Source organism: Salmo salar, chromosome ssa08 (assembly GCF_905237065.1).
Source record: "Salmo salar chromosome ssa08, Ssal_v3.1, whole genome shotgun sequence".
NCBI classification, from domain to species: domain Eukaryota; kingdom Metazoa; phylum Chordata; class Actinopteri; order Salmoniformes; family Salmonidae; genus Salmo; species Salmo salar.
In genome coordinates, this window is record NC_059449.1 from 1,022,878 (window position 1) to 1,047,893 (window position 25,016).

The following is a 25,016-nucleotide window of genomic DNA, read 5'->3' on the forward strand; positions in this document are numbered from 1 at the left end:
CCGTGGCATTTGTGGAGCAATGGATAATGATGTTTCGAAGGTGGCTGCTTTCGATGTGTTCCTGGTTCGAGCCCAGGTAGTGGTGAGGAGAGGGACGGAAGCTATACTGTTACACTGGTAATAGTAAAGTGCCTATAAGAACATCCAATAGTCAAAGGTATATGAAATACAAATGGTATAGAGATAAATAGTCCTATTATTCCTATAATAACTACAACCTAAAACTTCTTTCCTGGGAATATTGAAGACTCATGTTAAAAGGAACCACCAGCTTTCATATGTTCTCATGTTCTGAGAAAGAACTTAAACGTTAGCAATTTTACATGGCACATATTGCACTTTTACTTTCTTCTCCAACACTTTGTTTTTGCATTATTTAAACCAAATTGAACATGTTTCATTATTTATTTGAGGCTAAATTGATTTTATTGATGTATTATATTAAGTTAAAATAAAAGTATTCATTCAGTATTGTTGTAACTGTCATTATTAGAAAGAAATAAATACAATTATTAATCGGTATTGGCTTTTTTTGGTCCTCCAATAATCGGTCGACCTCTAATCAATACATGTGTATAAAGGCATTTCCACCACCATTTCTCGCATGATACATTTTACAGACAAAAAAAATCCCAGGTCGAACAAACAAATGATCTGTCGGCATTTATAAAATTTGTATCGAAACTGTTTCCATCACAGCTGTCTTTTTTTTTTTATATACGGTATCACTTTAGTCGCATAAAAACGGTGGATGGAAACATGGTTACTGTAAGCAAATATTTCCTCAATAAGCAGCAAAGTCAGTGCTTGTCCTGAGTAGTGGTATTGAAAAGCTTAAGTTCTGGTATACAGATGAATATATATATTTTTACTGCATTAAATTAGAATAAGAAATGTCATGCATTATCATCATCTCAAGGGAAATGAAATGATTTTGTGTCTGCCCTTCTCTCACTGATTTTGACTCAGGCGAGTGCAGCATGCCGTGCAGCATATGCTTGTACAAAATAAACTGCATCTGTATTCGTAGAAGGATCTGGTAGTGGAGCCATCAAAAATGTGCTGATAAGAGGAACTGTGTATCACTTACCAGGTAATACCATCACAAATAGCCACGCTCGTCCAGTCCTTTGGCTGTCACTGGGTTCCATTTTGCAGTGGGCTTATTGCTGTTATGGCCTGTTTTCGAGGAAAAAAATAAAACAATATAGATATAGATGAACTCAATATTAAAGCATCCAAATATTTTAAATGCTAGCATCTGCCCAAAATTTGCTTTGAAGTCATCTGTAAAAAAATTATATATATTTTTCACACATGAAAAATATATATATTTTTTTACAGATGACGTCAAAGCAAATTTTAGGCAGATGCCAGCATTTAAAATATTTGGATGCTTTAATATTTATGCTTTATTAGAGTTGTAATTTTACTGTTGAGATCACTTGTACAGTACGAGGAGAACATGTCGTTTTGGAACAGTGTACTGTACATGAATGTCCGTAGGTGTTTTTACAAGCCGCTGTGACTGTCCAAGCTTACCTGCATCAGGCCGGGTTTTGGGTGGGTCTAGCATGGAGTGTGTGTTTGCGGGGTGCAGGTGGTGGCTGGGGTGTTCTCGGGGCTCTGTCGGTGCTCGGGGCACGATAGCCGAGAGTAGGAGGGGTCGCTGGTGATGGTACTTAAGTCTGTATGTGTCCGTCATGCAATTGTCCACGCTGAAGTATGTGGTGAGGGAAACCCCTTGGGCTGCCGCTGACTCGGCTCCAGGTGGCCTGCAGATGGGCAGCCTCTCCTCGCTTTCGCCCGACGACGGGTTACTCCTCTCTGGGTCCGAGCCCGACTTGGAGCTGGCACCCGATGAGGGCCTCTGCAGAGGGCCATTGGATTCCGACCTCCGGTTAGGGCTGGTGGTATGTGAGGCCGGGGTGGGCCGGATGCTGGGCCGGGGGCTGGTCTGGGAGGGCTCCTGGAGTAGCCTGGGACGGAAGCAGTGGCGGCCAACATCCCCCTGGTGAGGGGAAGCTCGCTGGGCGGCTTTGGGGTGAGGCAGTGGTGGTGTGGCGGGCTGATGTTGAGATGAGGGCTCTTCCAGTTCAATATGAGGGGGTTGGTGGAAGGCCAGGTGGTGGGGGGGACAGGGCGACTCAGACAGAAGGGGCTTGCTGTTGCTGGAGCGGTAGACACTGTCCTCTGGTTCCGAGAGATTCCCAGCCAGGTTGTCGGAGCTGTTCCACTCCGAGCTGCTGGGTTTACCCAAGTGCCGCAGGGCGGGGCTATCGCCATGGTGAACACATCTGTTGTTGTTACTCATCTCTGGCGAATCCATCATGTGACTGCTCCTGTTGTCTGAGGAGCAAGCGTCCCTCTCTGGACCAGCACCTTTCTTAGAACTACCGGGGCTGTATCTACATTTTCGTCTGTAGAATAGAATAGAACACAATATACTTTTTAAGTGCACAAAATATGGATGTACACATTGACAATTAACGACATTAAACATATCAACATAACATTACCTTGAACTTGGACTACTTTTCAGGAGATGTGAAACTTGATGGTCACAGTTCTTTCCCTGAGTTGTCAGTTGATGTTTGCCTAGAAGAAAAATAGACAAAGCTGAAATTAACACACTCACAGCTTAGGACAAAATTTAAATGAAACCCCAAAATGATGCAATCACCAACATTTTATGGAGTTATTTATTTACATTATTTATAAAGTATAGATAGTTTTTCCCTCACGATAAATCTTGATATTTTGTCCAGAAGGGAAAAGTAATACAACTTGGGGGTGATTCCATTGAATAAATTAAATAAACAGTTAATCAGGTTCATGATTTATAAATTAGGAATAAGTATTTGACATTTTCATTTAAACCACCATTTTCTAGAGACACATATAAACTAACACCTAATCGCAGAGAAGAGAAAAACAGAGCAACACACAGGAGACAAGAAAGAAAGAAAGAAAGAAAGAAAGAAAGAAAGAAAGAAAGAAAGAGAGAGGGATGGACAGGCAGGTAGACAGACAGACACAGAGACAGAGAGAAAAAGAGCAAGAGAAATAGGGAAGGGAAGGGCCTATTTTCAGGGAGATAGCCTATTTGTCTCACAGTGCCAGTGAGTTGGGAGAGTAAAAGCAGTTCTGTTTTTCTGACGCACGATGGCAGCACAGGGTTGATCTCCACCGCCATTGGCTCTGCTGCTGGATCGACCAATCGGCAGACGGCCACTACAGCAGGAGGCAGTATGCATGCTAAATTCATCCACTTTAAAAATAGAAGCGTCATTGTTTTTCCTTCCTGCCACTGACCTAGAGGGCCATGCAAGGATAAAAGCTGTGGGAGTCGGTTTGGCTCTAGATTCACACAGGTCAACTGTAGAAGGAAGCATTGCTATAAGCTAACATATTCAGGTGAAGGGATAAAACATGTTCAACTCTATGCTCTTGCATAAAACAATGAAAGAGTGCTTGCAGCCAACACTCAATCATATGACAATTTTAAAAAGGGGCCAGCACTTGATTCAGTTGCAATAAAAGCTTTGAATAGCTTAGCTTTAATATATTTTACGGGGAACATATCCTACTGGAGCACACAGAGCTCTACACACAAGCTAACATATTAACAACAATGACTAAGGCGGAAACAGTCAAGTCCAGATTAAGGAATGTGGAGGGGCTTAATGGGTGAACAGGTTAAATCAACTTTATGGCATTCTAGAGACCAACAGTCAACCAGCGCACAATCCAAATTGACATTCTGTGTACGTTTATTCACCCATACGGTGTTTAAAATGTTTATTTTTATGTGACTAAAATGTCCTCTTTAGCCTCTGAACACACATAGGATAAAACTTGAATAAAATGACATACTCTGGCCCTTCAAATACACATAGGATACAATGGCATAGAATATCATATTTTTCATCAAATACACATAGGATAAAACGTGAATAGAAGGTAATCTTTTCCCTCAAGTTCACATAGGATTTGTGCATCCTGTCAAAAGAATCTACAAATCTAGAATCTAGCTATCAAGGCGGACCGCAACAAACTCCCTCTAGGAAACAAAGTCAAGAGGGTCGAGCTTAGGCAAGGTTTAATAATATCTACCTCTCGACATGGCAACATCAAATCATCGAGTCAGGATGTTACTGTATTTTTATATTTTGCCTACCCTCATTCTCAGTGTGGAAAATAGTCAGATACCTACAGTACTACACAACACATATCCTACTGTACACTACACGTCTGATAGATTTTGACGTGTCACTTACAGTACTGCTATTTACAGTAGCAACGGTAGGCCATTTGTTAGCTCGGCTCAAAATCTATTTCCACACTAGGTTTATTTAGCGTTTTCTTCTCGGATATCGTCATGTTTTTTAAATAGATAGATTAGAACGTAAGAGATTTGAAGGGCTTGATTTTGCATGACTCACCAGGGCTCTGCAATCATGACAAAGGTCCTTTGCGTTTAGGGCCTATTGCACCCATATTCAGTTGGCAATAATCTAGCACCATTAAGTCAGGGGATCAAAATGAACAGTCCCTTAATCTGCTTTTTCTTATTTTTTAAAGCCTATGTTTCCCTGAAACGTTGGTATGGGGGAGGGGAAGATAATACTGGTATCTCTCTTTTCAAAACCCTGAGGATTTTGTCTTTGCTCGGATGTATATACAAAGTCATCTTATAATACAGTTTGAACATTTTATCAAGGATTGAACTATGATAGTGTGATGGAAATGAAGTATAACATTTACATCACACTAGATAGAAGATACATTATGTATTGTATTGATTTAGAACTATTACTATGATTTTGCAGGAATAACGCTAAACCTTTGTAAGAGTAAAACCATTTTTCAAGTGTTCTGAGAGATTTGGTGTTATGAACTCTTTAGGGACAGGTTGAAACATGAAAAAAATGTTTTGCACCCCCTCCCCCCTCAAATCAAAAATAATGATTACCACCATAAACGTGGATATCGACTTCAGAAAGTTGAGGGTTCGCCGACCACCACGGACAAGCTCACTCTCCCTGCCTGTATCATTACGACCAGAGCCGGCTGCAGACAACTATCAGCTAGGGGGAAAATCTATTTTTCAATATGTTGATGCTTTATTTATAATTATATAAAATATATGCAATTAATTTTCCATCAACAGGTTTCTTGTGCCAATGCACCACACACAACCAATAATCTACATATAACTGCATACTGATTACCGACTTCGAGCGCTTATCATCATGGTTTGAGTCTTCAACACCACAACCAAGAAGAGTATGTCAGTCTCGACAAAACAGAAATTACATCCCTCCCTACTCAGTATTGAAGGTTGTTTTGACAATCTCCAAATATCATGAAACCTTTGTGTGTTTTGTAACAGATGTCTCTTTATATTAATCGAATGGCTGTTAATCAAGGAACCTACCAGGTACAACCCTAAATCCGTAAACTTGGGCACCCTCATAGATATCATCCTGACCAACTTGCCCTCTAAATACACCTCTGCTGTCTTCAACCAGGATCTCACCGATCACTGCCTCATTGCCTGCGTCCGTAAGGGGCCCGCGGTCAAACGACCACCCCTCCTCACTGTCAACTGTTCCCTAAAACACTTCTGCGAGCAGGCCTTTCTAATTGACCTGGCCTGGGTATCCTGGAAGGATATTGACCTCATGGCGTTAGTAGAGGATGCCTGGTTGTTCTTTAAAAGTGCCTTCCTCACCATCTTAAATAAGAATGCCTCGTTCAGAACATGTAGAACTAAGAACAGATATAGCCCTTGGTTCACTCCAGACTTGACTGCCCTTGACCAGCAGAAAAACATCCTGTGGCATACTGCATTAGCATTGAATAGCCCCCGCGATATGCAACTTTTAAGGGAAGTCAGGAACCAATATACACAGTCAGTTAGGAAAGCTAAGGCTAGCTTTTTCAAACAGAAATATGCATCCTGTAGCACTAATTACAAAAAGTTTTGGGACACGGTAAAGTCCATGGAGAATAAGAGCACCTCCTCCCAGCTGCCCAATGTACTGAGGCTAGGAAATACTGTCACCACTGATAAATCTACGATAATCGATAATTTCAATAAGCATTTTTCTACGGCTGGCCATGCTTTCCACCTGGCTACCCCTACCAACAGCAACTTGCCCAAGTCCCCCCCGCAGCCGTTTCTCCTTCACAAAAATCCAGATAGCTGATGTTCTGAAAGAGCTGCAAAAGCTGGATCCCTACAAATCAGCTGGGCTAGACAATCTGGACCCTCTCTTAAAATTATCCCCCAAAATTGTTGCAACCTCTAACTAGCCTGTTCAACCTCTTTCATATCGTCTGAGATCCCTAAAGATTGGAAAGCTGCCGTGGTCATCCCCCAATTCAAAGGGGGAGACACTCTAGACCAAAACTGTTACAGACCTATATCCATCCTGCCCTGCCTTTCTAAAGTCTTCGAAAGCCAAGTTAACAAACAGATCACCGACCATTTCAAATCCCACAATACCTTCTCCACTATGCAATCTGGTTTCCGAGCTGGTCATGGGGGCACCTCAGCCACGTTCAAGGTCCTAAACGATATCATTACCGCCATAGATAAGACAGTTTTCATCAACCTGGCCAAGGCTTTCGACTCTGTAAATCACCGCATTCTTATCAGCAGACTCAATAGCCTTGGTTTCTCAAATGACTGGCTCGCCTGGTTCACTAACTACTTCTCAGATAGCGTTTAGTGTGGCATATCGGAGGGCATGTTATCCGGACCTCTGTCAGTCTCTGGGGGTGCCACAGGGTTCAATTATTGGGCCTACTCTTTTCTTTGTTTATATCAATGATATTGCTCTTGCTGCTGGTGATTCTCTGATCCACCTCTACGCAGACGACACCATTCTGTATACTTCTGGCCCTTCCTTGGACACTGTGTTAACTTCTCTGGGCTAGGTGGGACGTGACCGTCCCACACTATTCAACAGCAAGTGAAATAGCATGGCGCAAAATACAAAACAGCAAAAATCTCATAATTTCATTTTCTCAAACAATCAACTATTTTACACCATTTTAAAGATAAGACTCTCGTTAATCTAACCACATTGTCCAATTTCAAAAAGGCTTTACGGCGAAAGCATTATATTAGGACATAAACTTCACAAGAAAATCCACACAGCTATTTTCCAAGCAAGGACATGCATCACAAAAACCAAAAGTACAGCTAAAATATTCACTAACCTTTGATGATCTTCATCAGATGGCACTCATAGGACTTCATGTTATTCAATACATGTATGTTTTGCTCGATAAAGTTCATATTTATATCCAAAAACAGCATTTTACATTGGCGCGTGATGTTCAGAAATTGTATTCCCACCAAAACCTTCGGTGAATGTGCACATCAATTTACAAAAATACTCATCATAAACATTGATAAAATTTACAACAGTTATTGAAAGAATTATAGATACACTACTCCTTGACGCAACCGCTTTGTCAGATTTAAAAATAACTTTACGGAGAAAGCACATTGTTCAATATTCTGAGTACATAGCTCAGCCATCGAAGCAAGCTATACAGCTACCCGCCAAGTTCTGGCATCAACAAAACTCTGAATTAGTATTATAAATATTCTCTTACCTTTGCTGATCTTCGTCAGAATGCACTCCGAGGACTCCTACTCGAAAAGTCAAAATGTTCCATTACCGGTCATAGAAACATGTCAAACGTTGTTTACAATCAATCCTTAGGGTATTTTTAACATAAAACGTCGATAATATTCCAACCGGACAATAGCGTATTCATTCAAGAAGAAAAATAAGGAGGGGCGTGCTGTCGGGTTCGCGCATCACCAAGCCCTTTGTCCTCAGGCAGTCCACTCATGGACTGAGCTACTATTCTCTGCCCAGTAACAGGAGAATGATGGAAAAAAAATTCTGAAGGCTGTTGACAGCCAATGGAAGCCTTAGGAAGTGCAACGTGACCCCACAGACACTGTAGTTTCGATAGGGATTGAAAACAAGAACTACAATTCTCAGATTTCCACACCTCCTGGTTGGATTTTTCTCAGGTTTTTGCCTGCTATATGAGTTCTGTTATACTCACAGACATCATTCAAACAGTTTTAGAAACTGCGAGTGTTTTCTATCTAAATCTACTAATAATATGCAAATATTTGACTCTGGGCCCGAGGATTAGGCAGTTTACTCTGGGCATGCTTTTCATCTGAAATCGAAAATACTGCTCCCTATACCCTAAAAAGTTAACAAACCTCCAAACGAGCTTCAATGCCATACAACACTCCTTCCGTAACCTCCAACTGCTCTTAAATGCTAGTAAAACTAAATGCATGCTCTTCAACCGATTGCTGCCCGCACCTGCCTGGCCACCTAGCATCACTACTCTGGACGGTTCTTACTTAGAATATGTGGACAACTACAAATACCTTGGTGTCTGGTTAGACTGTAAACTCTCCTTCCAGACTCACATTAAGCATCTCCAATCCAAAATTAAATCTAGAATCGGCTTCCTATTTCGCAACAAAGCCTCCTTCACTCATGCTGCCAAACATACCCTCGTAAAACTGACTACCCTACCGATCCTTGACTTCGGCGATGTAATTTACAAAATAGCCGCCAACACTCTATTCAGCAAACTGGATGTAGTCTATCACAGTGCCATCCGTTTTGTCACCAAAGCCCCATATACTACCCACCACTGTGACCTGTATGCTCTTGTTGGCTGGCCCTCGCTACATATTCGTCAACAAACCAACTGGCTCCAGGTCATTTCTAAGTCTTTGCTAGGTAAAGCCCCACCTTATCTCAGCTCACATAGCAACACCTACCCGTAGCACGCGCTCCAGCAGGTCATCCCCAAAGCCAACATCTCTTTGGCTGCCTTTCCTTCCAGTTCTCTGCTGCCAGTGACTGGAACGAATTGCAAAAATCACTAAAGCTGGAGACATATCTCCCTCACTAACTTTAAGCATCAGCTGTCAGAGCAGCTTACCGATCACTGTACCTGTCCACAGCCCATCTGTAAATAGCACACCCAACTACCCCATTCCCATATTGTTTTTTGTTGTTGTTGTCTTTTTGCTCTTTTGCACCCCAGCATCTCTACTTGCACATCATCTGCACATCCATCCCTCCAGTGTTAATGCTAAATTGTAATTATTTTGCCACTATTTCCTATTTATTGTCTTACCTCCCTAACCTTACAACATTTGCACACACTGTACATAGATTTTTCTATTGTGTTTTAAACTGTACATGTATTTATCCCATGTGTAACTCTGTGTTGTCGCTTTTGTCGCACTGCTTTGCATTATCTTGGCCAGGTTCCACAACATTCTGGAATGGTGCAGGATACCCAGCTAGCACATACACTATGTATAGAAAAGTATGTGGACACCCCTTCAAATTAGTGGATTTGGCTATTTCAGCCACACCCGTTGTTGACAGGTGCATAAAATTGAGCACAAAGCCATGCAATCTCTATAGACAAACATTTGCAGTAGAATGGCCTTACTGAAGAGCTCAGTAACTTTCAACGTGGCACCTTTCCAACAAGTTAGTTCATCAAATTTCTGTCCTGCTAGAGCTTCCCCAGTCAACTGTAAGTGCTATTATTGTGAAGTGGAAACGTCTAGGAGCAACAATGGCTCAGCTGCGAAGTGGTATGTCATACAAGCTCACAGAATGGGACCAAACTGCCTCTGGAAGCAACATCAGCACAATAACTGTTTGTCAGGAGCTTCATGAAATTGATTTCCATAGCCGAGCAGCCGCACACAAGCCTAAGATCACCATGTGCAATGCCAAGCGTCGGCTGGAGTGGTGTAAAGCTTGCCGCTATTGGACTATTGGAACCTGCCCCAATGCATAGTGCCAACTGTAAACTTTGGTGGAGGAGAAATAATGGTCTGGTTCAGTCTAGGCACCTTGGTTCCAGTGAAGAGAAATCTTAACACAGTATACAATGACATTCTAGATGTGGCAACAGTTTAGGGAAGGCTCTTTCCCATTTTGCAATGACATTGCCCCCGTGCACAAAGCAAGGTCCATACAGAACTGGTTTGTTGAGATCGGTGTGAATGGACTTCACTGGCCTGCGCAGAGCCCTGACCTCAACCCTATCAAACACCTTTGGGATTAATTGGAATGCCGACAGCAAGTGGTGCTCGACCTCACTAATTCTCTTATGGCTGAATGGAAGCAAGTCCCGTAGTAATGTTCCAACATCTATTGGAAAGCCTTCCCAGAAGAGTGTAGGCTGTTATAGCAGCAAAAGGGGGACCAACTCCATATTAATGCCTTTGATTTTAGAATGAGATGTTCGATGAGCAGGTGTCCACATACCTTTGATCATGTAGTGTAACATTTTGAGAACCATGTTTCTTTGGAGGGAATTTCAGTACTTCAGCGTAACGTTTGCTACAGGTTTCCTCATAGTTCTATTTAAAGTAATGTTATCAAATTGTTCCGAGACCGTTAAGAAACAATGTTATTCTGTTAGAATTTCAGTACTTCAGCAGAACATTTTCTACAGGTCTCTTCATGGTCCTATTTAAAGTAATGTTCTCAGAATGTTCAGAGAACATTAAGAAACAATGTTCTTCTGTGTGAATTTCAGTACTCCAGGATAATGTTTTCTGCAGGTTTCCTCATGGTTCTATATGAAGTCATGTTTTCAGAACATTAAGAAAACTTTCCATAAAAAACATAAGAAAATATTACTAATGTTCAAAGAATGTTCCAAGAATGTAATTTAAAAATAGATACAGTGCCTTGAGAAAGTATTCACACCCCCTGTGGAAAAGTGTAGTGCATAAGTGAAGTGCCAAAACACCTAGATAGGGAGGGCACATGGAAACAGATGAGGAAATTGGCTATATGGAAGACATGAAAACCTGCAAAATGGTGAATGTAAATCAGGGGAAAAATGTACTACCCTCCCCTTTGCCCAATAAAAAAAACACACAACTCTACCCAAAGCAAAACAAAAGTTAGACAACCCTCCCGTTTTGGAGCAGCCCTCCCACCCTAGTACATTTTCAAACTGTCCTTTAGAGAGAACAAGACTCAGTTTCAGTTTAAACTACAAACAATGAACCTTCACTACATACTGTACTACAGCTGTAGGATATTAATTGACTAGTATTGTCGCAGCAAAAATAATCCTGCAGCATGTTGCTTGATTGGTGGTTAGGCTTTATTAGTGGTTAGGCTATTAGCCGGCCAAAATTAGGCTACATGAAAAGTGAAATACTGTTAATATAACCATGTGTTATTGCATGTTTTCAGTGAATTTATGTAAATCATGAAGCCCATCTGCATTTCCCACTGTGCAGAACAATTCTCAGTAACAAAAGAGTGATCAAATTAAGATCATACATCTGTACAACTTATATATTAAACACACACGCTCGAAAGCACAGAACATCCACTTACCTTGATGCAAAGGGGAGTGTACCGCATCAGGTTTTGAATCGCACCTGTTTGGGTGAAGCTGACCCCTGCTGAAAAAAATAAGAAGATTTCAACTCTCAAACAACTCAAAATGGACTTCAGAGAGTAAGATCATTGTGTTTCACCTAAGAGAGTACGTTTATGATGGACATTGTGGTACAACTATCCTTGTGTGATATTTAAAGTGTTAAATTCATTGTATTATTGTCTGGAAACACATGGGTCCCCTGAAAATACAAAAAAATCTATATAAACAAATATAAGGCAAGTTTATTAGGTGTCAACACATGAACTCGATTAAACTTAAAGAACAGTGCATTACAGTCACTTAATACAAGATTTGAATGTAAACGAAGTCTACCTTTGTGACTGCACACCTGGCATTAATCTATGCTCCTAGATTTTAGCTCAGCAGGCTAAAGCCCGGTCTCTAGATCTGGGTTTAAACCCCAGTCTGCCATCATACCTCTGAGACTGCACCTCTGGTGTCAACCGCTGCTCCTTCCCGGCAAAGCTGTCCACCCCGGGCGAGTCAGGGTTGGTGGAGCCGCTGCTCAGCCGGTCGCTGCTCTCGTATCCCGACTCAGTCCTCTGGATGGTCCAGGTGTCGCTGCGCGACAGGGCTTTGGGCCCGCCCTTGGCCCTACTCCCGCTGCTTCCACCCCCTCCACCGCCCCGGTCGCCGTGCCCACTTGCCCTGCCCTCCGATTCGAGGGAGCTGTGGCTCTCCGTCTCTTGCCGCTGCTCGTCCTCGTAAATCGTCATCAAGTACTTCTGCTGCTTGCACTCTTCCCTCATCCTGAGACCGTCCCGTTCCCGCTCTTTATCCCTTTCCCGCTCTTTTTTCCAGTCCCGGTTGTCCTGTTCGCTGCCGTGCGGGATCTCCTGACAGGAGGGTTTAGCGAGCCGGGGGCTACCACCGCCGCCATAGTGCTGCTGTTGTTGTCGCCGTTCAAGGTCATTCAAGACGCTGTCCACATTCAGAACTTCCCGGATGGGCCTCCAGGAGGGCTTGGCTTTGTTACGGCCCACTCCCGACCTGCTGCCCTTATCCCACGCGTCCTGGCTGCCGTCCTGTTCTTGGCGACCAGGGGAGGTTTCCTGTCTCGAACTGTGACCGCCAAGGGCACCGGATTGAGAGCATGGGTCCTGGAAAGCTCTGCTCTGGTGGGAGGATGACAACTTGTCAGCCCGTGCTCCACTGCCTCCTCGCAACCTCTGGTCAGCGTGCTGCCTCAGCCCGCCCTCAGAAGGGGATCTGGCATAGGCCATATCTAAACAGGAAGTGACATACAGATGTAGGATCTTAATGTGTGCCAGTTTGCTACAGCAGGACAATAATTCTGCAGCAACATGAAATATGAATTATTATGTGGATTATAATTAATGGACATTTTTGTAGGGGTTGATACATTAGGGCAGATCAAGTCTGAAATTTCAAAGTGGAAATTACAAACTTTAGAAATTCTAAACCTCAAATACACTACACATTTACATTTTCCTAGATTGCTCGAAAGTTCACCTGCAACAGGGTGATCAAATTAAGATCCTACATATGTAAGAAACAGCATTTTTATTTTAGTGTGCCAAGCATGCATATTGTACTTGTGTAGCATCGTAAAATGTATTTAGGCCTACAATCTACGTATAAACTTAATCTAGGTGGTTTTTAAATATATTTCTCAGGATTGGATAAATGTTGCATGAACAATGAATGGCTCGATTGAAAGAAGAAAATCTCCTGCACTTGGTCCAAGGTTTATATCGGAAAAGTTGAAGATATTTGATATAGGATACAAAGCCTTCCAACATCGTCCAGATATTCCAAAAGACAATATTACATAATCTTTCTCTGAATATTGTTTTAGGTGGAATTTTGCGTCGAAAAATCTGATTGGAAAGGGCACTTTTGGGACACATGCCACATGGTCTTCTGGGAAACACTGGCAAAATGCAAAGCACATTGTTTAGCTTCATCAGAAAACTTACCTCTGAACTGAAAATGTAAGAATAATACAGTAGGCTAAAATTTAGAAAAGCAGGTCACACAAATAATAAAACCTAGGATTAGAACTACACAAAAAAACAGAAAGTGGTGAAGCACTCTGGAACCAATTATTTCCATCTTGCATGGTTCTATTTGCCCTGAGACAACTTTATCTGTGTAGGACAGATGGTATGCTATTTTCTTGGAGATTGGCCAGTCCTGTAAAACATTTCCTGACTCCATATTGCTGCCCTTAGGTTTGGGGCCACATCTAAAAAACAATGCACCAAAACATTATCCAAGTGACCCTTCAGGCAATCTATTGGAAGTGCACCGCATCATATCACATTATAGTCAATACTATTTGTGTCTATAAACAGTGTGAAGAATCATCCAACCAATCTTGAAGAGAAAACCCTTGTATCTTAATAATCTACAATCAGGTTAACACAGTCAAGTATACATTGATTTTGGTTGTAGCACTGGTTGGTTGAATAGTTCACTCATCACACACAAGATTAAGTTTGTGGTAGTCAGTGACAAGTAACTGCCTCTGATTCAATGAATAGTCATTTCAATTTTTGTGCAAGTTATTTCTATCTGCCACTTTAAGCTAAAACTGTTTTGACAAAAAGAGTATGGACACAATATACTGGTTCTTACACATGTCATCAGCGCTTGTCATTGTTTTTCAAGGTACCCCTCAAAGTACAGTAAAATGTTACCTTATGAGTATAACAATCACTGTAGTGGACGTTACCTTTGTGTGGATCTGGTTTTCGACGCCCTCTTTCGGCCTCCTTCTTTATCCCTTCTACAACCCTCTGGGAAGTCTCCTTGGAAGGAACCCGGTATTTGTTGGGACAACAAGGTGGGCCTTTCACTATGGATATCAGGATTGGGATAACAAATGAGTTACAACACATGCTCATTTGATTTGATTTAAAAACACAATTCAACCACACGATGTGGATACATGGCATTTAAAATCATTTAATATAACACAAAAAAGGTTTAACAACACTTATGTTTTGAGGTGTTTTTTTAATCTTAGTTGTCTTCCTCCGCCAAAATCCAAGTCTGGGTCATGTTCTGCAAAGCACCCCGAAGTACAACGTTTTGAAATGGAAAACGAAAATGAGGTTCAATATGCTTCAAAGCATTTTCTACTGTTCTGTGCCTACTGGCCTCAATTCGGATCTTACCTCTTTTGTAGCCTGAGGTGGAGGGTGGAAGTAGCATCTGCTTATAGGGCCCCTGGTTGGAGCGGAATGGGCCTGCATTCTCCCAGACGGCATCCAACTTCTTCATCCCTGCTGCAGAAGCAGAACATCAGACAGGCATTCAGTGAGATGAGGTGAGAGCTAATGGCCACGATCCAGGCTGACTACATTTCAGATGCATGCCAGATCTCAGAACGCTTGGATGGGTGTTTAACATGTCAGCTATCCACATCATATGATATAGCAATCTGATGCTTAACTGCGCAGTCAATGACGTGGCACACAACCATTTGTTGTTGTAATGCAACATCTGCAATGCAGTTGGTCTGGAACGCAACCTATGTGTATGAAGGCCTTTGTTCCAGCCCTACACTAACCCAGCTGATTGACTTTCTCAACAGTTAGCAGAATAAAGTATGTTAAGTAAGACTAGAATAAAATCCTGCAGTGGTGGCCAACTGCACAGGAGGAGAGCTGGCCACAGCTGCTGTAAGCTAAAACGCAACATTGGACAATGCATTTAAAAAAAACATTATAAAAAAGTTGCACTTTTTCCACAAGTGTTGTCTGCTCCTTTGGTTGTGTTTCTATGACACATGACATGACCCAGCTCAGTAGTTGGCCTGTCACAAATCTGTGTCTATCCTTGCCAAGGTGTTCTGCCTCACTAAAACAGCAACTGGCATTAGTTTACTCCATTTTTGGTAGCATCTAGCCAGCCCATGTTGCGTACCAATTCTTTACCCTGCTGCTTTGTGTGTACACATTTTCACTTGCCTTCACAGATTTAAAAAGAAAAGGCTGGTGCAAAGAATACGGTGGATGCTCCCATGGCTCTGGAGCCACATCAGGCCCTCAAAATGCTTTCTTGTAAGGTCCAGACTAATATCTGATTCCTATTGGAATTAGGCCCTCAAAATAATTTTCTTGCTTTTGGAATCAACCCACATGCACAATTAGGTAAATTATTTCATAAGCTTTTTAGATCATGCTTTTAAATGCATGGGGAGGAGCGTCCACTTTGTGAGTGTACACTTCTGGAGAAAAGTAGAGAATTCGGACACCTAACCAGTGTTACAGCATACCAGCTACTCTTCATCAGTAGTCATCAAATCAATTTTATTGGTCACACAAACATGTATAGCAGATGTTATTGCGGGTGTTGTGAAATGCATGCGTGACTGTACAGTATATAGGGCAACCAGTGAGATTTGATTGTCCCATCCCCCCAAATAATTTTTGCTTTACTTGGTCACAGGTGCAGCAATATGACTGGAAAATTGCACTCTTTGTTTACTTTACAAAATTTGCCAAATATGGCATGGTAAGTGTATTTATATTCGATTGGATTTCAACATGAAACAAGTATTTATGTAGTCTCTGGCGAGCCCACAATTTACATTTTCCTGACCAGATAATCTCCAAATCGGGAAAAGGTTATTCTCAGACAAGAGCACTGCAAAAGCAGGTTAACAATGCCTAAAAAAAACTATCAACAGCATCGATAATCTGGCCAATACTGCCCAAAAGCATCCTCACAAATATCCGTCCTTATATAAACCAATAATCTACATCAAACAATAACCCAACACAACACTTTAATTATTTACGCTTATCCACGTAACAATGAAAATCAAATCCCATTCCGAAAGAGGTGACCGGATACGACGCCCAGGCTAAACGGTCCGTTTCAAAGAGCAGGGCACCATTTCCGAAAGCAAACGTGTTGGATGTGTGATCTAGATAGAACCTTGTGTATGGGCAGGCCATTGAGGAAAGACACTGAGCTAGCCACAGGACGAGTGTGAAACAAAGTCTTACAAAGCTTTATGATCACATCATAATGCATTCTACCTAAATGCCTTAAGTAAAGTGTTACCAACATTTTTGCACCAGGTGGTAGTGACCGAAAAAGTGAAGTGAATGTTTAACGACCCTTCACCTACCACGCCCTACACCTCCCATAAAGGTCTGCTACACTGGAAACTTAAATTTTGGCTGAACCTGAGACACTGTCATTAATTTCAATATAACCTAGAACCTACAAAACTTTGCATAAAATTACACTCTAGTTCTATTTTCAAGAATTTGAAGTGCGGCACACGGCCAAAAACTCTTTATAACGAGTAACGAGTCCAGTGTAGCAGCTAAAAACCAACTGTTTTTGTGACGACTCATTGTGTAAACCAACCGTTAAGGTTTCGTCTTACCTGGCACTTCCCCGTTGATGTGGGGCTTGAAGCGGGGACACATAATCGTTTGTCTGGGTGCGTCCTCGCTGGAGACTGGGGTCCCCTCCAGGTTAGTGTAGAACAGGAGCAGTGGCTGGAAATGTCCCCGGATGCATTTAGAGGCCACGTCTTTCCACTTGGATCCGATCTAAGAAGAACATAAAAATAACGTAAAAGTGAAAAGAATGTTTTAATGTGTGACTGACATGTTTGAGACTAAACGCTAAATAGTAGCAACTAGTATGTTGACGTTTTTATTTACTTCATATAATGTGAAGTACAGAGAATTTGCTGTGTCTTTCTGCGTGTGTGGTGATTCCAAATGAAACATGGTCCAGTGTCGTGTTTTTGATGGTGAGGCATAGACCTTGCATAACTGTCAGCTTAACGATGGATAGTTCAAGTAAGATGTTAAAATGGCTTCCGTCTTTTGTGAACCATTTTGCTTTCATGTTTCATCATTACAATTTGGCAGAGCTCTTGGGAGAGCCTTTAGTTGATTGCTGAGCTTTTAAAATGTTTGTTTAACAAGGCATGTCAGTTAAGAACAAATTCTTATTTACAATGACGGCCTACCCGGCCAAACCCTCCCTAACCCAGACGACGTTGGGCCAATTGTGCACCGCCCTATGGGACTCGCGATCACGGCCGGTCGTGATACAGCCTGGGATTGAACCCGGGTCTGTAGTGATGCATCTAGCACTGCGATGCAGTGCGCCACTCAGGATCCCAAGGATAGATCAAAGGATAGCCCAGCTGTTAAAAGGAAAGCATTGCTTTTACGGCTCCTGTCAAAAGAGTAATAATAACCTATTTTCTTTTATTCATTAAACGCAGATTATGTTTACCGGTCGGCAATGTTAAAGGAACATTACACTCCAAAATCAACACTTACCAGATGTTTTTGAACCTAATATGTAGTCTAACATCAAGATGAATCCCACGCCTTGGATTGTGGCAATCTATCTGTATGCCAACACCAAATTAATGAAAAAGAAAAGCACCGAATAAGATCTGGAAATTATTTGGTCCTTAATGTTCCAATTCATTTGATGTGGCTAGATCTACTGAATTGATGGCCTGGGACTTATCTCCACATAAGAACACTTTTGAGGTGGTTTTCAAAGTTTTGACATTACTTTTGCAACATCTGCACAAATAGATCATCTATGAGATATTAGAAGCATTTTTCTCAATTCATTTGAAACAGACACCAACACATTCATTTGAACACTCACTTCTTTCACGGTGGCGTCATCAAAGAAGACCCATTTTGAGGACTTGGTGTGATAAGCGAACGCAGAGTAATGTTTGCTGGAGAAACAAATCATTCCCACGAGATGTAACTCACTCCTTTTGGCGTTCTCATCAGTGACCCGGTTGAACAGCTGAAATATGACATACATGAAATAGGACATACATGAAAGATGGCATACCGATGATCAATTAGGACAGGAATCTTCAACCAACATTGACACTTGGTTAATACTCAAGCAACCCTAATACAGCTATCCAGTCTGGCTACTTTACAGATGCCTGCCAGACCTGGATAGGATTTAGTCAGACTGGAATGTGAACATAATCATTGGACAATCATGTCGTCTCTTTGTGTGTGAGCCATTTCACATTTGAAATGTGTGTTCATAATTTTGTTCTTTGATCATACTTCACAGTATGTGCCCCTAATAACTATGCATTTAAATGGTAGTTACAAAGGCAGGTACAGTGTAATTACATTTACATATTGCTACAAACTACTAACAATTGTTATACCTGATTGTGGCATGAATAAATTCAAGGATTTACGAATAAGTTTTACAATAAGTGTCCTTAATACCTACAGTATGTATTTACATGGTACTTACATAGGCAGGTGCAGTCAGTGTAATTATAGTGTATATGTTATAGCATTGTAACGTATAACTTACATCTGTTAGACCTGTTTCAACACTACACCTAAAGTTCCACTATTCATGTAATAACTGTAGTAATAACATTGTAGTGCTGTCAGCTTTTCCTGACTTGTTTATCTCTTGTTATCATATTTTGTAATATCTCACATACATGCAAATATTTGATTTAGTGTTTTTTGTTTTCTTTCATGATCTTCATTTTTAAGTTGTTTTCCTCAAAATGGAGGCGTAGCTACTTTATTTTAGCGGTTAAAATGAGAAACAGGAAATCTTACAGATGAAACTGTATATACTGTATCTTGTATACTGAAGATTAGCCACTGGGGGTGTGTTTAAAACCAAAAGGGTCCACCAAATAGGATAAAATTCTGTGCAGAAATTACATAATTGGACACCCATGTAAGAGTAAAAAATATTCTAAAATGAAGGACTGTGTGGTTGAATGGGATTGGGGTGCTGTGTGGGTCAATTGGTAGATCATGGCGCTTGCAATGCCTAGGGTTTGTGGGTTCGATTGGCAATGGGGCCACCCATACAAAAATGTGTGCCGCATGACTAAGTTGCTTTGGATAAAAGTCTGCTAAATGATATATATATATATATATATATATATATATATATATAGTTATTATTATCTTACTCTGTATTATTATTATTAAAATAAATTGATTAATATTACATAATCATGTATATGAACCATACAGTCAACCCTCAAGCCAAATTTGAGGTAAACAATTAGCGACTAAACTTCCATTGTGCATCTTTAACTCTTACCCCCGAGAGGTTGAGATGTGGACCCAGTGACCTCACCACATCCTCTGTAAGGTCAGACTGCTCTGCGTCCCACACAAAGCCAATGGTGACGATCTCTGGGCGGTTCATGAGAACCCGACAGATCTTGATGCTCTGGCCACAGTTGCTCTGCAAAGACGATGAGAAACTATCATCCAGGAGAGATAATTAAAAGCAGAAATCTATATATAAATCTATGTATTTTATTCCAGAAACCTTGTCAACTTTGCCATGAAACATGTTGCATCATATAGGAATCATAAACTATAATATATACAGCACTATGGTTGCACTTTATAATAACTCCACGTAATAAAGCATTTATAATGGATTAGTAAATAGTTTATTCATTTATTAATGATTACTCCCACATTTGTAAATGTTAGTAACCTAGTGATTCATACATTTATGAACAACTTCTAAAGTATTTAATAATGATGTATAAGATGTTTAATATAAGTCCTTATAAACCATTTACTAATCGTTAGTTAAGTATTTTTCCGTGGCCTCATCTAAAGTGTGGGCTATATATACACTTTATAAATGTTTTGCGTGACCAGTGTCATTTATCACAGGATATGCCATTGGTAGATATTCCAGCAGTACCTCCTTAAGGTCTCAAAATGGCCCATAGAATATATCAATGGTTAAACAATAAGCACACAACACAGAGGATCCTCAAGAAAATATATTGAACATTTTATTCAAAAACAGTCAAACTGTTGTAATAGTGTGATGTGTACCTTCATACAAACTCTATGCTGAGAAAAATAACGAAAATGCTAATATATGCACATACAGTGCCTTTGGAAAGTATTCACCGCCCTTGACTTGTTACGTTACAGCCTCATTCTAAAATTGATTAAATAAATAAAAATCCTCAGCAATCTACACACAATACCTCATAATGACAAAGAGAAAACAAGTTTAGAAATGTTTGTAAATGTATAAAAAATAAAAAACAGAAATACCTTATTTACATAAGTATTCAGACCCTTCGCTATGAGATTCAAATTGAGCTCAGGTGCATCCTGTTTCCATTGATCATCCTTGAGATGTTTCTACAACTTAATTGGAGTCCACCTGTGGTAAATTCAATTGATTGGACATGATTTTGAAAGGCACACACCTGTCTGTATTAGGTCCCACCGTTGACCGTGCATGTCCGTGCACGACACAAAGTGGAGTGCCTGGAAACAGCCCTTAGCCGTGGTACATTTGCCATACATCACAAACCCCCCGAGGTGCCTTATTGCTATTATAAACTGGTTACTAATGTAATTAGAGCAGTAAAAATAAATGTTTTGTCATACCCATGGTATACGGTCTGATATACCATGGCTGTCAGCCAATCAGCACTCAGCGCTCGAACCACCCAGTGTATAATGATTAATAAACTATTTACTAATCCTTTATAATTATTATTTACACGTTGTTAGTTATTCTTAATGTTGTTAATATGAAAAATGAAATACAACTTTCATTACATAAAATGCAAAATTAGCTTTAATATCTACCTTTAATAATCCTGCGTGATAAGATTTTTTGATCCAGGAACAGTAGAAAGGGTTAATGGAACAAAGCACTTGCACCAGGGCTGACGCACATTGAAGTGGTAGACCAGTGCTAGCCAATCAAGATGAGAGAGCAACAGTGGATAAGCCTTAACTGCTATTTATATCCCTAACACTAGTCTGGCTGCCTCTCCTTCAGGCCTGTTCCATCATAATGTCACACAGCAGAATGCAGAGAGTAGAAATCAGCTCGATGCGGGTTTGAATTAAATACTGTGGATCTGCATTCACTTGCTTTGGGATACTGCAGGTACAGTAGCTATAATATATTGTTCTGAAGGTCATACGTTAAGGTTCAGTTCAATAAAACAGTATTGTAGTATTTACAGAGTAACATTTATGTGAAGATGTGTCCTATAGTTAATCAATCACAGAATGTTTTTGATACTGATAGAATAGCTGGTAGAATCCATTAATCGCTAGATCCTTTCTGTATTCAGAAGATGACAGTGATTTATAAACAAATAACATCATGAACATTGCTACAGTAACGGACTTTCACAGTTCAAAAAGCACAATCCCTGTCCACTACATGACCTGACCAACAGTAATTGACTAACAGAGTGATTTGATTGGACGAGGAGTTCTGGATATTTTTTAAAAATAAAATGGGTTTGGACTATTTTGGTCATAGATTACATAAATAATCCATTGGAGTCATGTACTGCTAGAAACTGGGATGACGGCACATTGCTTTCACATTGTTCAGCAACAACTTTCTGGCTGCATAGATAACAGCATGGCCACATGTCTATCAAAACCAAATACATCACATTGGATATTAGACATCAAACTGTGGTTCATAATGAAAATGAGCAACATACCGGACAGTTCCGTAGGTCACCGAAGGTGTTTGCCGCCTGCAGCAATTCCCCGAACATGTCCGACCGAAGCCTGTCGTTCTGCCCCAAGAAGCGGTCCACCTGTTGGCTGGGACACAGAGGGGGCAGGATATGAGTGGTGTCCTTCTGCACTGTAAATCACATAAGCCTTATCCAAACCTAACAGAAAGTGTAAGAGGAACAACGTACGTTGTGATCGCTTAGCAGGCTAGCACGGTCACACTTTGCAGTACAGTTACAGTAAAGTTATTACACTGTACTGACACACTGTACTTACACACAAGTTAGACAGTTATAATAGCACTGTAGCCTAAAGTCTTACCGACCACTAGCACATTATGCAGTTAGAGTACTTTGGTAAAAGAAGTTGTGGCACGACCTATTAGAGTAGTAGGTCTATTCTACAACTAGCTGTGCGTACACACCTGGTACAAGGCATTCACATAGGTTATTGCCTTACAGTTATTATAGAACGATGCCTATGCACTGTAATATAAAATGTTGCTAAACCAAATCAAATGTTATTTGTCGCATGCCTCGTATAACAACAGGTGTAGACTAAACAGTGAAATGTTTACGTACAGGTTTTTCTCAACAATGCAGAGAGAAAAATATAGAAACATAATAACACAAGGAATACATACACAATGAGTAACGTTAACTTGCTAGACACTGAGTGTACAAAACATTAGGAACACCTGCTCTTTCCATGACATAGACTGACCAGGTGAACGCTATCATCCCTTATTGATGTCACCTGTTAAATCCACTTCAATCAGTGTAGATGAAGGGGGCGGAGACAGGTTAAATAATGATTTTTAAGCCATGAGACAATTGAGACGGATTGTGTATGTGTGCCATTCAGAGGGTGAATGGGCAAGACAAAATATTTAAGTGCCTTTGAACGAGGTGTGGTAGTAGTTGCCAAGAACTGCACCGCTGCTGGGTTTTCCACACTCAACAGTTTCCCGTCTGTATCAGGAATGGTCCACCACCCAAAGGATATCCAGGCAACTTGACACAACTGTGGGATGCATTGGAGTCAACACGGGCCAGCATCCCTCTGGACCGCTTTCGACACCTTGTTGTCCATGCACTGACAAATTGAGGCTGTCAATGTGCAGGGGTATGAGGTAATTGAAGAAGATGCACTATATATACAAAAGTATGTGAACACCCCTTCAAATGACTGGATTTCAGCCATAAAATCGAGCACACTGCCATGCAATCTCCATAGACAAACATTGGCAGTAGAATGGCCTTACTGAAGAGCTTAGTGACTTTCAACATGGTACCGTCATAGGAGGTCACCTTTCCAACAAGTCACTTAGTCAAATTTCTGCCCTGCTAGATCTGCCCTGGTCAACTCTAGGTGCTGTTATTGTGAAGTGGAAACATCTAGGAGCAACAACGGCTTAGCCGCAGTGTTATGTCACACAAGCTCACAGAACGGGACCGCCGATTGCTGAAGCATGTAGCTACCGAGTTCCAAACATCCTCTGGAAGCAACGTCCGCACAAGAACTGTTCCTCGGGAGCTTCATGAAATGGATTCCCATGGCCGAGCAGCCGCACACAAGCCTAAGATCACTATGCGCAATGTCAAGCATCAGCTGGAATGGTGTAAAGCTCGCCGCCATTGGACTCTGGAGCATTGGAAACGCGTTATCTGGAGTGATGAATCATGCTTCACCATCTGGCTGTCCAAAGGACAAATCTGGGTTTGGCGGATGCCAGGAGAACGCTACCTGCCCCAATGCATAGTGCCAACTGTAAAGTTTGGTGGAGAAGGAATAATGGTTGTGGCTGTTTTTCATAGTCCGGGCTAGGGCCCTTAGTTCATACAATGACATTCAAGACCAGGCCTGGGCAATTATTTCCAAGGAGGGCCACATTAGAATATATCATTGCGGACAATATATCATTGCGGACCAGAATCATATTACAAAATTATACATCATATATATGACTGTGTTGACAGATATATCTACTGTAAATCACGTCCAGATATGCTACTTATTTAACTTTAACATAATAAACCATAAATAAACCACATCCACGCTCTCCTTTCGGTAGGTATTTTCATTATTAAACATGCAATGAACTACACGGAGGGAAAAGTACACTGTGCATTCAGCACCCACGGATTGAACTCTTGTTAACGGACTGCACAATAACACGATAGAGAGCTCAACATTAAATTTAAATTACTCAATCAGTGTGAGGAGTGAAGTCTCTGATGGGCATTGACTAGAGCAGTGAAGTCAGCTATAGTTTCTGACATTGCAATGCGCAGGATTGCTGAGAGGTGAGAGTCAGTAAGAGATTATCTGTCCCTTGACTTCAAATCAAATCGTTATTAGTCACATGCGCCGAATACAACAGGTATAATAACAAATAATTAAAGAGCAGCGGTAAAATAACAATAGCGAGATTATATACAGGGGGGTACCGTTACAGAGTCAATGTGCGGGGGCACCGGTTAGTTGAGGTAATATGTACATGTAGGCAGAGTTATTAAAGTGACTATGAATACATGATAACAACAGAGAGGCAGCGATGTAAAAAAGAGAGAGGGGGGTGCAATGCAAATAGTCTGGGTAGCCATTTAATTAGGTGTTCAGGAGACTTATGGCTTGGGGGTAGAAGCTGTTTAGAAGCCTCTTGGACCTAGACTTGGCGCTCCGGTACCGCTTGCCATGCAGTAGCAGAGAGAACAGTCTATGACTAGGGTGGCAGGAGTCTGACAATATTTAGGGCCTTCCTCTGACACCGCCTGGTATAGAGGTCCTGGATGGCAGGAAGCTTGAACCCCAGTGATGTACTGGGCCGTTCGTACTACCATCTGTAGTGCCTTGTGGTCAGAGGCTGAGCAGTTTCCATACCAGGCAGTGATGCAACCAGTCAGGATGCTCTCGATGGTGCAGCTGTAGAACCTTTTGAGGATCTGAGGACCCATGGCAAATCTTTTCAGTCTCCTGAGGGGG

At 41.2% G+C, this 25,016-nt stretch overlaps 1 protein-coding gene across 2 annotated transcripts in view; it reads right to left on the minus strand.

Moving 5' to 3' along the window:
* Positions 1-25,016, minus strand: part of LOC106610012 (inactive ubiquitin carboxyl-terminal hydrolase 53-like) — a 51,369-nt gene that overhangs the window by 6,436 nt on the left and 19,917 nt on the right. Inside the window, exons 8-18 of one of the 2 annotated variants that reach the window (XM_014209108.2) lie at positions 22,013-22,118; positions 19,597-19,743; positions 18,148-18,297; positions 16,889-17,057; positions 14,661-14,771; positions 14,216-14,338; positions 11,935-12,742; positions 11,451-11,515; positions 2,520-2,598; positions 1,543-2,420; positions 1,091-1,179 (exon numbers count right to left, since the gene is read on the minus strand). In XM_014209108.2, the coding sequence (XP_014064583.1) occupies positions 1,103-1,179; positions 1,543-2,420; positions 2,520-2,598; positions 11,451-11,515; positions 11,935-12,742; positions 14,216-14,338; positions 14,661-14,771; positions 16,889-17,057; positions 18,148-18,297; positions 19,597-19,743; positions 22,013-22,118 (2,713 nt within the window). In that variant the 3' untranslated portion in view covers positions 1,091-1,102. Of the gene's footprint in view, positions 1-1,090; positions 1,180-1,542; positions 2,421-2,519; positions 2,599-11,450; positions 11,519-11,934; positions 12,743-14,215; positions 14,339-14,660; positions 14,772-16,888; positions 17,058-18,147; positions 18,298-19,596; positions 19,744-22,012; positions 22,119-25,016 lie in introns of both variants that reach the window. The other variant, XM_014209106.2, reaches the window with a different exon arrangement.